Source organism: Poecile atricapillus, chromosome 8 (genome assembly GCF_030490865.1).
Source record: "Poecile atricapillus isolate bPoeAtr1 chromosome 8, bPoeAtr1.hap1, whole genome shotgun sequence".
Taxonomy (NCBI): Eukaryota; Metazoa; Chordata; class Aves; order Passeriformes; family Paridae; genus Poecile; species Poecile atricapillus.
Genome location: NC_081256.1, coordinates 18,904,959 through 18,923,038, shown reverse-complemented (window position 1 = coordinate 18,923,038; position 18,080 = coordinate 18,904,959). Strand labels below are relative to the sequence as shown.

General features: G+C 44.1%; 1 protein-coding gene across 3 annotated transcripts in view; it reads left to right on the top strand.

Annotated features, from left to right (window-relative positions):
• The window catches only part of SENP5 (SUMO specific peptidase 5), a 48,278-nt gene that overhangs the window by 16,799 nt on the left and 13,399 nt on the right, over positions 1 to 18,080 (top strand). For 2 of the 3 annotated variants that reach the window (XR_009278092.1, XM_058843681.1), the window contains exons 7-9: positions 186 to 323; positions 1,986 to 2,069; positions 3,431 to 3,481. Coding sequence is in view for 2 of the 3 variants with exons in the window: in XM_058843681.1 (XP_058699664.1) it covers positions 186 to 323; positions 1,986 to 2,069; positions 3,431 to 3,481 (273 nt within the window). In the remaining variant the exon portion in view is untranslated. Of the gene's footprint in view, positions 1 to 185; positions 324 to 1,985; positions 2,070 to 3,430; positions 3,482 to 3,570; positions 4,681 to 18,080 lie in introns of those variants that run through there. The other variant, XM_058843680.1, reaches the window with a different exon arrangement.

Here is an 18,080-nt window from a genome sequence, read left to right as displayed (position 1 = left end):
ATTTTTGTGCCTGCAGATAAGTTGTGTATTAGGTAAACATAAAGAATGGGATGAAAGAGTGGAGGGGGGCAGAAGAAGATTTCAGTTACAGAGTGGCAGAGAGGAAACTTGGATACAATTAATCTTTTGCTTTCCTGTATTCTGCCTGTGGAACTCGCTCTAATATATGTTGTTCTTTTTGCCAGGTGGACTTGTTTAAAAAGACTCTCCTGTTAATTCCTATTCACCTGGAAGTCCACTGGTCCCTCATTACTGTGAACATCCCCAGTCGAATTATTTCATTTTACGATTCCCAAGGCATTCATTTTAAGTTTTGCGTAGAGGTAAGAGTGACAGCTGTGTCTGCAAAGTCTGAACTGTTTTCTTAAACAAAACACTTCCCCTTTGTTTCTGTTCAGCCATAAACTTTAAATGTGGTGTGTCTGTCATTGTCTTGCTGTGTATGAAATGAGAATCAGCCTGTCCTGCTGAGGAGTCTGAAGCACAGAGCTTGAGGGTCACACCAAAGCTGGGAGCTGAGGTCACATTGCCTATTGCCCAATTAGCCTGACCGTGTAATCAGCACAGCTTTGGTGACTTTGACTTGGCACTTCCACAGAAAGCAGGAGCTCAAAGCCCAGTGCCATGGGGAAGCAGAAGAACCCCAAGGAGAGTGAGGGCATTTCTTTAATCTGTTAAGGGACTTGTGTTTAGGCTAAATGATAAATTGTGGTCCTTTAGGGGATAGGTTGCCTGGGTGAGAGCACAGGACTGAAGATGCTGTAGTGTTGCCCAGTGGGGTTTATGTGTTACTGTGCTATTGACAGCGTGTTGCCTTTTTCCTTGGCCTGCATTGAAACAGAGTGTTTGCCTCTGGTTATAACCCAGCAACCTTTCAGGGCTGCAACCTGAACACTGGAGTTAAATTATCAGTCTTCCTGATAAAGAGCAGCCAGGAAATTTTTGCTGGGCTTAGCAAATTGTAATGACCCTCTTACAAAAGCTAATTTTGTCAACTTAATTGCTTGCTTGATGCAGCAGCCCTTTACTTTTAACTGTGTGTAGTTGTTGGCTTACAGAAGAGTAGTAATTATTGTACCCAGGAGAGTTCCCAGCTAGGACTTCTGAATGAAGATGCCTGCTGGCATTTGCTGAGGATGAAGCTAATGTTTGTCCTGGGAGCAAGAGATCTCATGCTCTCTAGCTTGTGAATGTTCAACGTGAACCAGCCATCCCTCTCGGCAGCCCTATGTTCTCCTGCAGCCTTGCAGTGTGGTCTCTCCCATCCCATTCCAGGCAAGGCATTTGCACCTGAATGTCTCACAGACATGAGGAACTTTTATTTCTGCCTGTTCTAGGGGCAGGAGGGAAGCAATACCCAAAATTAACTGTGATCCACACACTGTGTGCTGCAGTGTTTGAATTGTGCTATAAATGTCCAGCCTGTTTACAGAGAAGTAGGATTTGTTTAACCCAAGACCATAGTCTCATTTATCTTGCTTCCTTCTCTTCGCTTGTGTCAGCCTATTTTTTTTCCTGTATGTTACTAAAACTCTCCCTGGAGCTTTGTTGATTAGCTGCAGAACTCGAGCATTTTGTATTGAGATTCCAGCAGGAAAATGCGGTCGTATTGAACGTAAGGGCCTTGGTGTCAGCCAGTAAGCCAGGAAAGAACACGTGCCAGGCTGCTCTGTTTTTCTCTGCATGTCTGGGAGCACTCTGACCTTGTGCCTGGGTGCCACAGCTAGTCTGGTATGCAGTAAAGCAGTGTACAGTGTGGCTGAGGGGTGTTAGAGCTCCCCTTGATAGATTAAAATGAGTCTTGGTGGTAGAAGGCACAGTACCCACAAGATTTTGTTTCTTGACCTCTAGATTTGAGCTCCGCTCCTAATGCTCACCTGAAACTTGTCCTCACTGTCAAAAGGATACCATCCAAGCAGTCAGTGTCTCTCTCCTGTTCTTTAGTGGGTGAATAATGTTGCTTTTTCCCCCTTTCTTCTTTAAAGAACATTCGAAAGTATTTGCTGACTGAAGCAAAAGAGAAGAATCGCCCCGAGTTCCTTCAGGGTTGGCAGACTGCTGTGACAAAGGTAAATGACAGCACTTTGAGCCCTGGGGTCTGACTTTGTGGGAGATTTCATGAAGCTGCTTCTAAATTCATATATTTGTAAAAGTAGTAAATGGGTTTATGCTGCCCACATGGAGGGTGCTGGGGGAGGTGCAGGTAGTTACATGTGGGAATTCCAGCTCTGTTGCTCATTCAGCTCCCACCAGGGCTTTAGCACTTTCTGCAAGTGACTTGATGATCTGAGCCTTTCTCTGCACAATTAAATGTGTGCACAGCAAAACCTGCAGCTGGTGTCCATACTGAGACAAGGTCAAGAACTGAATGAACTGGACACTCAGCTGCTGTTCTGAATGGATGGGCTTTGGTGAAGGAGGAACAGGCTAGTGTTGCTACTGCTGCTATTTTATATTTGCTATGGATAGAGGGCTTTGGTCTCCAGGGCTGTTTGTAGCACATTGCATTTGATTGCAAGTAAACAAAGTCTGGCAACAATAAAAGGGAATAACTTGTGTGTAGTGTAAATGAGGGAATATGTAATTTGCGTAGCCATCCCATAATGGCTCCAAAGATATAAAACAGGTCATTGCACACTAGACATACTTCCAAGCTCCTTCCTTGCACAGGTTTATTTTTAGATGCTGATACAATGATGAAATGATTTCTCTCTGCACTCATGCACAACCTGTGCAGTCAGTTCATCCTCCTGCATTCTGTGAGGCAGAAGATCTAGGAATTGAGAAAAAACAATTACTTTACCTTTTCAAGTGCCAGATACATAATAGCACTAGTGATTGGGACTTTTTAGCTCTGCATATCAAAATTGAGCATGTTTGAGGAAATAATGAAAGTTATCATTTGAGACTGCCTTGCTCAGTCCTGTTGCCTAGTGATGAACCATTTGTCATGTTCTCTGAAACTCTTTGGTGTGGCTGGGGGAGGAAAGCCACTGCTGGTAGCATGGACACCGAAAGTAATCTTCCTCTAGGCCTGTGTGACTTTGCTGATAGAGTTTTGTCCTGTGTAAAGTAGATAATGCTGTACAAACATTTATTTAAACTAATTGAGAAGCTGTTCTGTGTAGGTCACTAAAAGAAAATAAACTTGAAAGAAAGACTTGTAATTTATTTTCTGTCCTACACTATATATTTTTCTAAATATTAGGTGCTATTCTAACAAGGTGTTGAGTGTCACCTTGCAAAGTTTGAGATGAGAACAAGTAATTACAACTCCTGTTTCTGGCGCTGCAGAACAGCTAGCTCTGAGCATGAGACAACTGATCCTTACGCTGAATCTTGTTTTGGACTTCAAGCAGGAGTTAGAGAATAAAAGGATAAGTAAAAGGATAAGGATCTGACAAGTCTCTGGTTGTTTCTTTTCTTTCAGTGCATTCCACAACAGAAAAATGACAGTGACTGTGGGGTTTTTGTGCTCCAGGTAAGATACTGCTTTTTAGAAATCAGTGGCCTGTATTGTTCATGTAGTAAATGTCCTTTTTTTCAACCAAGCCTTTTCCTTTTCCCCAGTACTGCAAGTGCCTCGCCTTAGACCAGCCTTTTCAGTTCTCCCAGGAAGATATGCCCCGAGTGAGAAAAAGGATTTACAAGGAGCTGTGTGAACGCCAGCTAATAGACTAATAAAATGCAGCCAACCTAATTTCTCTGGCATTTCTGACAAGTTGCAGCTGGTGTTTGTGTACTTGAATTTCTGAAAACTTCCATGAATTTTGAGCGATTCTCAGCTGAGTGGTGTGGCCACTGTTGTTACCTCAATCTTTTGCAAAGTTCTTTAATTGGCAGAACATAGCAGAGCTGCCATAGACTATTCCTAATGTCAGTTTGGTTCTCTTATGTTCTCTCCTGTATTTAATATTTATTATTTCAGCATGCATATAGGCAAAGCATGCAACTACAACCATGAAACGGTAGATTTGGGGCACCTTTGAGGTGTAGCTAGAAATGACAAATACAGGTGAATTTGTCTGGAAAAATAAAGATGCATGATATGTTTTCTGATGCAATAATGCTTTGAATGTATGGAAAAAAAAAATCAATGCCATCAAAAGAACAGCTAAAATCTATTTGATAGTTCCATTGTCCCTGTTGTGGCTGTGTAATACTGAATACCACATTTTAGGGTGGCTAAACTCATCTACAGTTTTAATTTGTGAAGACTCCTTTTTCAAATAGTTCAAGTTGCTAATAAAGTTTGTTCTGTTAGCATTTCTCTGGCTGTCATTATCAGCCTGTCCCTATAGATAAAAAGCAGCCTTTGCACAAATAAAGCTTCAGCACTTGTCTGTATAATAGAAAGTACAGAAGTGTTCAGTCAATCAGATGGATGGTAAGTTCCTAGATGCTGCAGAAGTCTCCATGATGTGTGTATTAAGGAGAATTATAAAGCTGACCCTGAAGAGTCAGAGCTTAGATAGTAAGATAAACTCCTTGGCTGTAACTGTTTACATCTCAGATGGCTTTGAGTCATTTCTCAGATCCACAATATGCAGTGAAAATGTACCATTTCTCCCTTCAGCTCTGTCTTCAAAGCTTGTTGTATTTAACTTCCCGTTGGCTTTTGCTTTTGTTCAAATGTAAATGAATTCATTTCTGCTGCATCTGCTGTTTGATTGTCTCGAACATCCCTGGTTTTGTCTGCGTTCAGTAGCACGGATGGGTCTGGGTGGGAGTTACAGCACTTGTGGTGGGTGCAGTGCAGGTGATGTCATCCTGCTCGCAGGGCTGGGAGCCCACGAGCCCGGCCATCAACTTTGAAGGGTCGTGCTGGGCAAAGAATTGAGTGAGAGCAGCGGATCTGCTGGGCTTTCACCTTGGTCTGTAAACTGCAATGTGCTCCTTGCTACTTCTGTTTGAAGAGATTGTTCTCTGGCACTGCTACACCGGCAAACATCTTTGCTGTATTTTTCTGCCAGATACAGGAATGAGCCCAGAGGAAAGGTATTTCATTGCTAAACATCATCTGCTGCACAGCTTCACTTTGTGTTCATCCATAGCCCTGGCTTCTGATGGAGGAAAACCACTTTGACTTCCTTGTCTTGCAAATTAATTCAGACTTGAGCTAAGCCAGGTGCAAATCCCTCCTAGATGACGGGAGGGAGAAGGGAGGGAGTGCCAAGCACAGTCAGGCCAGGAAGTGGAAGCACGTGCACACTATGCTGTGCTGGAGCAGGAGTTCCTGCAGTATCCTTGCATGTTCCCACTTCCCCTTGTTGGCAGCTGGCAAGGACTGGCTTAATTTAGCAAGATAAGGAAAGCCTTAAGCACTTGGTTAGATAATTTAAACAAGGAACTTAATGAATCAGAAAGAACCTAAAACCCAGACAGGCAAGGTTCATCTGCCCATTGTATGGTGCAGAGCACCCCACAGCACATGGTTTATTTGTGTTTCCCTGAGGTGTAACTGACAGGACAGCAGCACCTTCTTGAGGTGAGTGCTTGTGAGCAGTGGAGGGTGACTTCCATGAAAAGTGAAACTCGGAATGGAGTTTCTCCTGTGGGATAGCACATAAAAGCCAGTGCTGCCATTCTCATCCTTGTGCACTGGTGTCACATGAACGGTTCCAAAGCTTTCATGGTGGGACAACTGATCCAGGCCATAACTAACCCACAGGACAGTTCTTACCTCAGTATAACTTGCTACTAAATATCCTGCTAAAAAGGAATACACAGACTTGGGTGGCCAGGAAGAGATGTGGAGGCGGTGCCACTTGGCTGCATGCAAGTGAGGCTTTATTTTGAAGTTAGACTCCTGACAGAAAGGGAGTGGAACAAAAAGAGAACTGCATGAGCAAATTGCTTTTATTTTCAGAACATGAGCAATTTGGTAAGGGAGCTTGAAAGGTGTCCTGTGAGACTACCAGCCTGGGAGGCTCAATGCCTCAAAGAAAGACCCTTATTTTTTTGTGCAGGTTGCCTTGTTGATGGATATTTTTCATTGCATGGGAATGTGCTGGAACACTGCACTGCAGACAGTTGTTTCCTAAGGCTTGGTGCCTGCTACTGGTTGGTGGGCATCCATCTTGCTCTCTATGAGAGGTCGTGAGGAGTCTTCAATCACAATCCCCTTAAGCTGCAGCATCAGCCAAAGTGATTTCTGTGAACTGTGTGTTGAACATGGGTGCTTTGAAGCAAGTGCATGTGTGTCCCAGATCGTTTGAGGGGAGGGGGCTTGCATTTCAGTCTGCTGCCTTGTGAACTGAGGAACAGGGTGGGGAAACATGCATGTTGGAAAGTACTTCTTATGTGCTTTCTTGTCATCTAGAGGTTTCCTGACAAGTGTTCCAGTTGGTTATGGGGCAGCACAGAGGAGTTGCACTTGAGTCTCCAGCTGCGAACACACCAGTGAGGGGCCTCTGAAAAAAAAAAGGAGGGGAAATTGAGAACAGATCTAATGTAAGCAAAGTATGTTGGTGCAGTGTTGAAATTAATCACAGGCAGTCAGAATCTCAGGCTCTGTAATGGTGTATCCTGTGAAACTGGACTAATTAACTCCTCCTTGAGAATGTCTTTGATGCCTTAAAGGAGATGGACTTCATAATCTGTAGTCATTTTACTAGTTCTTAAAACATTCAGAACTATGTAGAGTGTTTTTATTATGAGAGGCACATTTATGTGGATGTAGTTATGGCTGTTAGCAATTCCATTAATGTGATTTTCAGATTTTCATAAATCACTCTGAACTGGTTTGGTGGATGCTTAAATTTCACGACTTGTTCCAAAGAGATTGTCTCGCTGTGCTGATTTATACAAATAGTCCCAGAACGGGTGAAGCCTCTGCCTCGTGCGTGACAAATTTAAGCTACCTGAGTTGTAATAAACCTTAAACAGAATTGAAAATGAATTATCAGTTTCCATTTCATTTGCTTTAATCTATAGTTTTAAATGACTGTGCCCCGATACAAATCAATAAATGCAGAGTGTGGCCTTGATTCTGCAAGGTGAGTGGAGAGATGCCTGTTGCTGAGCTGCTGGTACTTGCAGAATGGAGGCTGGACCTTTGTGCTGTCTAATATGCAGTTGTTCTGTTCTTACCTGGCTCTCTAGAGTGTGAAGGTGATATTTTGAATGTTTCACATGCACTGATCACCGAGCCGGACAGGCTTGCACAGAGCTGCTGGCTTGTGTTGAATCTCCAGCGTAATGCTTAACCTACCTTTACTTTCTCAGAGTTTTGATTGGTGTAATCTACTGTAGCATTTACTCAATTCAACGTGAAAATTTAAACCTTGGGAAGTGCTGCAGAGTTAACTCCACTGAGCAACGACTGTGCTCTGTGGGTGTGCTCTTGCATTGAATGAAGCCCATGTTCCTGTGAAGTAATAAATTTGAGTTTTACTGTAAACCCTATTTTCTTTCAGTGGTTTGGTTTAATTTTAATTTCAAAAGCAACTGATGTGATGTTTGAGGGAATGTTTGTAGCAGATTGTTTTGGGATCTGTGTTATTAGGAGAAGCCTCTCCAGTTGATTAGTTCAATAACTCTGAGCCGAACACTAATGATGCTCTCTGTCTCACAGTGATGTAACTTTCTGTGGTTTAAGTTCTGACAACATACAAGATTGGAGATGTCACCCATTGCATAAATAAGGGTGGAAATCTTGCATTAGACGCTTTCTTCGAAGGTGGCATTTAAAGAACACAAATCTGTCAGCAGAACACGTAGGACTTAAATTGCTTTTCTAGATCAAACTACACTAATGCCCTTCTTGTAGTGCTTGTGGATTTAGCTGTGTAACTATAGAGTTAAATCTTGTCTTTGCCATGTTAAAAAGCTATACAGCTTGTGAATTTGTGATAATGGTGAGAATGAAGGCTTAGCAAATGTCTCTTTAAGCTATTAATCATGAGACTGGCAACATCATTGTCTTTATTACATTCATAATTTAAAATCCTATCATGGAGGAGGAAACATGGATGCTTGTTAAATATATTCTTCAGTGGAAAGTACTAAGAAATCAGATCATTAAAGTACAGAATCATAAGAGACACTAGAGCCTTGCCAGGAACAATAATTACTATTTATATGTAATAGGCACTGGGAGGGAAAAAGATGAGTCTGGTTTGCTTATGCCTGAACTTAATGGGTTTTATGAGTAACCAGCTAGAAGGATTTGGGGATTGAATTTCATTTCAGAGTATGTAATATTACAAGCTATAGAGCTAAAAACTGTTGTAAATGGAGTGAAATATCTTGAGAAATCAACTGGTTTGTTTTCTCTCAACACAAGTAAGCAGAACATGTGCGAAGCAGCTCCAGTTCCTGCCTGAAATTCTGATGAGTTCTTAATTCTTGGGCTTAATTTCAGCATTGCTGGTAACTCATCTCCCCTAGCCTGGCACTCTGAGGTTCCAGACCTTACCTAAACACTAAAGTTACCTGGGGCTCTTTACAGGCAACTTTGAGAAGTGGCTGAGAGGAAGAGGAATCAAAAATCCATTGGGGAATCTGGTTGCACCACCCTGTGATAAATGTTTTGTGGGAGTAAGGGCAGGGGAGAAACTGAACTTTAAAAAAGATGTATTTAACTGGGTAATGTGGGTCAGGTCATGTTTATGGTACCTGTAGAGCTTGATGTGGACAAGGAGCCATCTTGTTTATGGAAACCTTTGAGATGAGTGGGAGAGAAATGCAGGGAAGAGATGCCTTCTGCAGGGATCATTGCTCTGCACAAAGGGACACTCGGTATTGTGTCAAGCCCGTGCATTTTACATCAACTTAATGCAGGCAGCAACTGCAGCAAAGGAAGAAATTTCCTCTGCAGTGTTCAGCTGAACATCACCTTTGTTTAGGGCAGCTGGGGCTTGACAATTTATCCTCAGCATCTCTTGACAGCTCCAGCCTATTGAAGAGCTGGCAGGCGTTGCTGCTCCAGGCAAACACCGGGCTCCAAGGGAAGGCACTCGCAAATCCAATAGATTCCAGCTCACCTTTCAGGTCTGGCTTCTTTGGGGTTTCAGGTTTGGGGGGTTGGTGCTTTTTGTTTTGTTTTCAAGGAAGTCTGAAGTGCAGACAGTATTAGGGTAATTCTTCAAGTAGTATATTCCCTTTTCATCCAGGAAACTTGGCTTAGGAGATCTGCTCTCAGTTTTGCATACTGAAATGCTTCTGTTTCACCATTAATGGGCAGAATAGAGTCTTCAGGGCAGAATTTTTGGCAGAGTTTTGGGTTTTGTCCTCTGGTGAATGGCTCTTCAGGTGAATGGTTTTTTTCCTTTAAAACATGAATATAGCTAAAATATTCTTAAGTAATGAAATGTAATACCTTGAATTAATGGCCACTTTAGATTCTTGTAAGCAATTGGTTGTCCCCAGATGGGATGTCCTAGTCTTTAGAAGGGACTGGGAAGTATTTTGAGGGGATCAGTGCTATTTAGAAAACAGGGAGCATAAAGGTCCAGCTCCCAAATTCACCCTTTGATCATTTTACCCAAACATCAGAAACAAAGGATTTAAGCTCTGGTGCAGTTCTTAGCAGGGCTGTGGGTGATGGCCTTTCCTGGGGCTGTGGGGGATCCATCTGAGTCAGATGGATCTTCCCAGGCTACTCTTTGGCCACCAGATGTCACGCAAGGACCACCAGAGCAGCGTGTGCTGCTGTGCTCCAGCTCCCAGCCCATGGGTTGACCAAGCCATGGTGTCTCCTGGTTGCGTGTCACTGCCACGTCGGTGGTTGTCTTCTCACACGTTCCTCAGCAATGTCTGTGCTGCACTTGCAGAAAGAATGTGTGTGTTAAACCAACCCCCCACCACCACCTTCCACCCACCATCAAATCCACTGAAAATCCCTCTGTATCAAACATGTAAGTGTTTGGCTCCAGTGCAATTACTCCAGAGTCCCATCAATTTTACAAATTGGCCGAAACATTTTTTGGTAGAGAAGCCTTGCATACCAGAGGTCTTTAGTCTGATCAAACTGCTGCCCTACCATAGATCATGACTGTTATTTTTATAACTCTGTATTACCGTGGCAAATGCTGGGAGGGGGGAGAAACCACATCAGTAGCAACTTCTGTCTGATTTGTGGTCATATGCTTATAACTTGACATGGTTTTGCAAATAACTAAACAAAACCAGGAATTCATTTAGGGGGAGAAAAATAACCCTACCCAAAACTCCAGAAAATGGCTGCATCAGATATCCTGTGTGAAGAGTCTGAATTGCTCACAATTTGGATCTTTTAATGGAAAATGGTTCAGTGTAGGAAGGGGAACTGGTTGCCCTCTGTTAGTGAGCTGGGGCTGTGCTGTGGCTGTCAACAACTGCCAAACACTGTGACAGCCTCTGGGCCATCCATTTTCTTGAATTTTTATTTAATTGCTGGTGTCTGCTCAGGCTTTATCCCAAATTTAGTAACATTCAGTGCTCACTTTTCTCTGCAATACCTTTATAAATTCCCATATAATCTGATATCTAATTTTAAAGCCATCTGTCATTTTTGAGCTGTATATTTTCCAGCTTTAAAAGGTCTTGTTGAAGGAAAATTTAAATTCATGGCCTACTGAAAATGCATTTATCTTTAAATTATTCATTGGTAAAATGTCTTTGAACTTGTGTTTGTGTAGCTGGTGAGTCGGGGGCAGATGTTGGGATTCCTGGATGGTCCTTACACAGATGGCCTATCCAGTGCACTGCTCACCCCACGGCAGCAGTGGGACTTGCATCGACACCTCACCCAGGGACCAACCTTCAGAGGTGTCCCCTGTCTGTCACACACCATCCTGTTCACTAGGTGGCATTGCTTCCCAGTCTAAAAGCTTCTAAATACTTCATTAATTATGGTAATCCCTGTGGTGGATGGAAAATGAACTGCACTGCCATGGCTTCACCCTTGTGTCCTTTTTATTCTACTTGGCTGATGGGATTTCTTGGGTTGAGTGACCTGCAGAATCCTTATCCCAGCTGTTGAAGTTCTGGGTCCAGGGAAGGCTTTGGCTTGGAAAACTTGAGCAAGCCTGTTGGGAACACTCTGAAGGTACTGCCCTGGCTGTTGGTAGCCAGTTCTGTGGTGCCAGGTCCACCAAAGTCATCGCTCTCCTCAAGTTATTGACCTGGATTATCAACTTTAATAAAAAATGTCGATGTACTTGCCAGAGCAGGGATGGTGAAGCCTTGCCTGTCCTAGAGTGGGAGTAAAGTGTGCTGATGTGGGAATCCTTTCTGACATCAGCCATGGGGGCAGCAGGAGAGCAAGGTGCTCTGGAGGATAGCTTGAGTGGGTACTCATTACTTGAGTGTTTTGAGGGAGATTTGTTCATCTCTTTTCCACGTAGCCCTGTTATTTTATTTTGCATTCTTATGCCCTTTCTTGTCTTTCTCCTTTCCTTACCCCAAGTCTTAATTAAGGGCTGAAACACAGTAGATTTAAGAATCCTGTCTGTTGCCAATGGGTATTAATTGCAGCCTTTTGTAGGCTTTAAAATGAGATGAATTCTGCTTTTGCAGGCTCATTTTAGTAGCAGGAGTACTTGGTTTGTCGTGGGACACATCAGGAAGGCAAGGTGGCAAGGTGTATGTGAGGTGCAGCTCTCACCTCCGTAGGTGTCAGGTCCAGTGTGTGATATCACAGGAACCTGCGAGGCTGAGAATGACCAAACCCCCAGAGGCAACGATGCAGCTGAGAGCAGGGTGCTGCCACTTCCCAGCCCTGAATTCCAACAGTGCTTCCCAGCCTGCAATATTGATGCCCTTTCCCTTTGCAAACCGTGGAGGTGCCACATCTGAGTTAAGACCCGCAGAAGCAGCTCTGTCCTGAGCCGGTCGGGACAGGCGAGTCCCACGCTGGGCTCAAGAACATCCTTGCTTTGCTCTCATAAAAGGACAAGACAAGAAAAGTAGTTTTTGAACAAGACTTTTAATGAACAAGCAAGATAAAAATAAATGTAAATTGAAGATCCTGTTTCTCATGTATTTTATTAAAGACTACAGAGTTGTTCATTCTTGCTGTGTAGTATAATTGCTAAAACATGATTTGTAACCAAATATAGCTGCTTGCATTAAAAATGGCACTGCTTCTTACTAGGGAGGATGATATGGTAGAGGAATGCTCATTTAAACAATTACATAGTTCAGTTTTTGTATTCAAAACCTCAGCTTTTTCACTTTTTTAACACAACCTTGAGATGGTTTTTAGCTTAAATTTTGTTGGATTTTAGCTTGAATTTTGTTGGACTGCACTTGGATGAAGAATGGTATGCAATTAAAATAAACAATATACTTTAAAAACTGGTTAAAATTAAACTTGTCAAACCATGTTTTGCATTTTGCAGTGATTGAGTACAAGATAATGAATGTGACAGATTCTGGTCACAACAGGACAATGCCTTTCATCGTCCAGGGCCTCTGCAGCCATGGAAAGCATTTCCAGAAGCCATATATGAGAGAGCAAGGCTTACATTTACTGGTTTAATACCGACAGCTTTTTTAATTGGTTTGTGTGGCTTTTTTCCTCTGAAATTCTAGAATTTCTAGCTCTCACCCTTCCATTTTGGGTTCAGATTTGCCGGGTGAACAAGGATGGGAAGATTGATTCTCTGTTTTCCCAGTTCCATCTGAGCTGGGCTGGGTGAAAATCACCTTGGTAGGTGGACTGGAAACTGGTGGCATGAGGAGATGAGCTTTCTGTGTGCAAAAATTTACACTGTAGTAAATAAACTCATCCCTTGTTCCAGTCTAAAGACTGACATGGTGTTCTGATATGGGACCCAATGCACTTAAGTAAGCAAAGGGTTACCTGTCTTCTGAAAGCAGGGAATGCTCCTTTTTGAGTTTGTAACCTGCTAAAAATGCCCCATGCATCACCTGAACTTGGCCTTTCTAAAATACCTGCTTGTCGATGGTGTGAGAGCAGTCCAGGCTGTGCTGGGGTCCCAGGGCCTCCTCATTTCTCCTTTGCCCTCAAAAGGTTTAAATGTTTGCTGGCTCAAGCTCGGTGTTGACTGGAAAGAGGATCTGCTGTGGCAGTCCTGGTGTGCAGGAAAATGCCTTTTCAAACCTCCTCTCTGCTGTTCCCCTGGGAATTCAAGAGCCAGTTGTATATCCACACCTTTCATTCCTAAGTACCCCTCTTGTGAGAGCCAGATACAAACTGGTTTAGAGATGTCTTTAAAAATCAATAGTCCTGGAAAAAAGTAAACAACTTCCCTCTGATTTGAGATGAAGTCTCCAAGAGCCTGTGGATGTCTCTGGGGAGGATCATCAAAACCATCCTCAGCCTCACTGCCATGCCAGAATTTTCATCTGGAGGAAAAGAACAATTGCATTTAATTTTAAATGTTCTTAGGAGATGATAACTTTTTTTAGAATTAAAATCAGAATTTTTTTTAGACTTGATGGGAAGTTTTGGATACTTTCAACCTTATCTAAACAAAAACATTGATTTTTGGTTAGATGTCTCCAAAGCCACTTCTGAAAGCTCATTCAACAGAACGTTTAAAGGTTTTATTTCTATCCCAAAGGTGAAAGAAAACAACTTCAAAATGTCAGAAATGCTGTTACCTGATGAGCTCTATTTTTTGTAAGGTCAAGAAAAAATGATGGATACAGTAACAAGTGTTTCTACTGTTACCTTTTAAAATATATATGTGATTCTTCATAAGTGAAGTGTGTGCCTTTCAGAAGCTAAAAAACAACAGTGTAAAGCCAGAGTCCTTGGTCTGTCCCTCCTTGTTTCTCCTGAAATCGATTTTTGTTTTAAGTTCTTCTGGTGTAAATAATTTTAATGAAAAGGAGAAAATTGCTAGGTGGAGTTTATCATCTGGAATATATAGGCTTGGATGGTTTCTTGAAATACAGAAGACAGGTGAGCAGAGCTCTGAATGCCCTGGAGAAATAGCGCCCAATCCTTTAAAAAGAAAATAATAATAAAATTTAAAAAATAGTTGTTACCCTGCAGTAGACTGACCTGGTGCCATTGTGTGAATGGAAGAGTTGGGGCTGTGGGTGCAGCTAGGGTGTACCTGGGTGTGGGATGGAGCTGCCCCTGTGCCTTGGACACGTTGTAGGGCCAGACCCCTTTCTCACAGCCCTTGAAGCAGAGGCAAGAGCAGCTGAGGAGCCTCATCCTCCCCACTTCATCTTCTTGAAACCGGTCCCAAGAGATGGGGAAGCACATCTTTATGGGGGCAGGGGGAGAAAAAGGGGATTTGATTAAAGTCATGATCCATCCCATGATGGATCCATGTGATCCATGATTGCACTTGCTCTGTGCTCCTCATTTCTTCCTTTTTTCCAGCTCTGATAAACACATACCAGTTTGAAGGAAAAAGAGAGAGGAGAGGAAACACTTGAGGTAGGAAGGGAACACCTGGGTCCCCGCCCATCTTCCCAGGAGAGGGTTGCATGCAGGAACACATGTGTCTACAGAGTTTTGTGCTCTCAAAACCTCTTTGTGCCTCTGGCTTAACTCTGGGAGATCCTCTGAGGCGGTGGTTCAAAATCTAGCTTGTGTCTCTTGCCCCACTCCCCCACACCTTTATCAGGGTCCCATAGAGCATCCTCACCCTCCTGTGCCTCCATGCCAGCCCAGCAGGGGCTGGTCCCAGCTCTCAACCCTGGTCATTCCCCCCAGACTCCTAAAATCCCCTGCTCTGATCCTGTCCCTGGTCACCTCTGTGTGGCTTTGTCACCTCAGCGCTGCCCAGGGCTGTGCTGATGAGCCCCTTCCTGCCCCTGCCGGTGCCATCAGCAGTGACCGTGCCCAGGGCACCGCAGCAGGGAGCAGGAACCTCTTAGTGACACCAGCGGGCGTTCGAGGGGGTCTGTAATGCTTTGCAGACAATTTTCTCTCTGTTATTGTTTTAAACTCCATGTTAGCCGTTCCTGCTTCCCAGGTTTCCGCGTGTTTCAAATTATTTTCCCCAGAGGCATTGACAGCATTTTTCCAAATTGAATCTCATTTATTTTCTACCCAGGTTTCCAATCTCTCTGGGGCCCTTTGTATTATTTCTCAGTCCGCACTGCCGTGTACAATATATCCTAATTTAGTATCATCTGTGAATTATATTACCATGCCCTTTAGTTCTTCTTCTATTTAATGAAGATATTTCCAAGAAAAAAAAAAATCTAAACTACATTTTATTAAAATAAGAAGGTATAGTCTTAAAAACTCCTTTGTGGGTTTCCAATATGAATTCTAAATCTTTTTCAGAGGAATCTTCAGCGTTCTAAAGAGAAATTAAAATCTTCCAAATACCAAAGTTCATAGGTGTAAAAATTCATCAGTTTTTCAATTAGCTGAGACCTCTGTCCTTTTGTAGCAAGCTCTGCATAGTGCACTTTCCCTGACATAGACACCATCTATGTACTTGCAGCAGATTTTTTTTTTTAAACCAGCACCAAACATATGTTTCAATTCCTCAATAAATTTGTTCCCTTTCCCTTCCTGACCTTTTCAGGTTTGCTCTATGTGGCTGTTCTAGCAAACATGTACACTGTCAGGAATGGTGCTGAAGCAGCATATTTTAATGCAAACTATGCAGTCTTATTCATAGGAAGTGATTTTCAAATTCAGAATCATGAATATTTGCACTGTAAGGTTGATTCTGTTGTAGCTTTTTATTTATAAGCTAAGAAGTGCTGCCTGTTGGTGCCTGGCTGGGAGAGCACCACGTGTCTGCTGTGGAGAATGCACCGTGCTCTGGGAGCTGCGTGTCCTATCAACACAGCTCAGATTTCCAACCCTGGATAGGGAAATAGCACTGGCAGCAGGCACATTGCTGGAGATTCATACCCTAAAATATTTGCTGCATAATTTCTAGCAATGGGCAATTTTGTGAAGACTATGATCTGCTTGTGAAGAGAAATAAGATGTAAATTGGATTAATAAATTGTTCTCTTCAAACAGTTTGCTGGCTCCAGAGGGCTTATCTCTTTGAGAAATGCTGGGGTCTTCGGTCCTCTGTGGATTGGGGGTTTGACCCTGCATGCAAACCAGTGCTGGGAGAGGCTTCTGAAACACCTCAAGCTTTGGCATGTTCTGGCTGTACTGACCCACCCCACTCTGCCTCTGGTTCCTGCTCTCTGAGGACTTTCCCCCCTCAGCTGGAGATCACCATGCTGAGCAGGGCTACGGATGCTGCTGGGAAAATTCGTGCTCTGTTTTATCCTCGAGAACGTGTGGGCTAATTGGGGTGGGGAGTGCTGTGTCTCCCCTGCCCTCGGGAGTGAGGAGGGCTGGTGTTGGAAACATCCGCAGTGTCAGTGCACAGGCTGAGCTGCCTGCGTGCCCCTGTCCCCTTTGGGTTGCTGTTGTTTGTTTCGGTGTTAAAACACGAGCCTTGTTCTCTGCAGGTGTAGGGACTTCCCCAGGGATGAGGAATCCCCGAGCTCCGGGGGCTGTGCCACCGACATTCCTGCCACCACCGAGCGGGATGCTCCGGGTGGAGCCGCCGGCTCGCTGCCACGCAGCAGCTGTAGGAAATTAGAGGAGCCTTGGGGCTATTCTGGGAAAGACTGAGGGAGATTCCCGAGGTTTCCAGAGCAGAAAACTGGCTCAGAACTGCCTGCCTCCATGCCAGGCAGGGATGATGTAGAGCTGGGCGCGGAGCCCCGCGGAGAAGGATGTTTGATTGACAAATCAATGGGATCCTGCAGAAGCGATGCAGAATCAGGGACCACCAAGAGCGGTGCTGGAGGGCCTGGCCTGTGCTTGTGGACTGCTCAATAGGCTCCAGCTGAGATCCACATCCCTTGTAAGGCACACAGGCTCCCTCAGGATAGCTGGCACACCCCTCATATGGTGCTGTGTGTAGGGCCCATGGCTGATGTGGGACAGGGGGTGTAGGATATCACCTGCCTGTCCCCTGGGTCAGACAGAACATGCTTGTTGCATCGCCTTGAGGGGATCAAAGGTAGTAAAAGTAAACTCTTGCCCTGTTCACCATCACTTTGTGGACACTTCAGCCCTCAGGACTTTTCCATCTCTGATTCTGACTCTTGCCTGTGGAGAGGTGCCTAGCTTTTGAAAATACTGCTCACCTTGTGGACAGGGTCATGGTGCCCTCTGATTTCACCTGAGCAGACAAGAGCACAATTGCTCATCCCTCGTCCAATCCCATGGAGCAAAAATCTTGCCAAAAGAGGGACTAAAAGCCACATGTGCAGTGCCAGTGTTTGCACTGTGTCTTCCACATGAGCACATATGGGTGTGGAAAACACTGGGTCCAGATACCTCCTTGGTAATTTCAGGTCTGGTGAAGCTGTGCTTCCTCAGCTCTACATGAAAGCCACCTTTTATTTCCAAAGCCACCTTTCCTTTAAGTCCTGGTCACGATGCTGCTCCAGCTCAGTGGGCAGCATTGTGTTACTCAAGCAAGTGTTCAGAGAGCAGCATGTCCTTGGGGACAGTGGTGCCTTTATCCCAGGGGACACACCCAGACCTGTGCACCCCTCTGTGCCATAGGCCAAATCCCCTTTATCAATAATTTTAATCGTTTTAATAATGTCCCCTTGCATGGATAGGATTACGATTAGAAAATGTCAGAGCCTTGTTATCATCTAATTAGAGTCACATTTCAGCAGAACAGAAAGGAAAATCTTCAAGCGCTGCCTTGTGCAGTGAAATGGGAAGAAAGTGATGATTTAAACCAGCTGCGGGCCGGGCCCGGCTGCAGTCCCGGCTGGGATGCGGGGCATGGCGCAGGACGTGGCACTGGGCCCTGGTCAGAGCCCTCTGTGCAATCAGTGCAAACTGCTCCCAGATCACTTTCGCAAAGCGAAAAACTCCGGCGCAGTCCAGTAAAAACAATCAGGCTGTCAAGTTTGCCGGCTAACAGCTGAGGGGGTCAGAGCAGCAACACAACACAAACCAAAATAAACACCACCTCACTCTGCCAAAAAGCCTTTATCACTCTTCTGGGAGAGAGGGAGGCACTTTCAGATGGCTTTAACTTTTCCCTTTTTTTGGTTGTTTGTTTTTGTATGCTTAAATGTGAGCTGAGAGTTAGGATCTCTTTCCGCCCTTCCCCTAATGCCATTATGGCAGGCCGAGGTACTCTTAGGAGAGCCTCTTTGTTTGCCTTTTG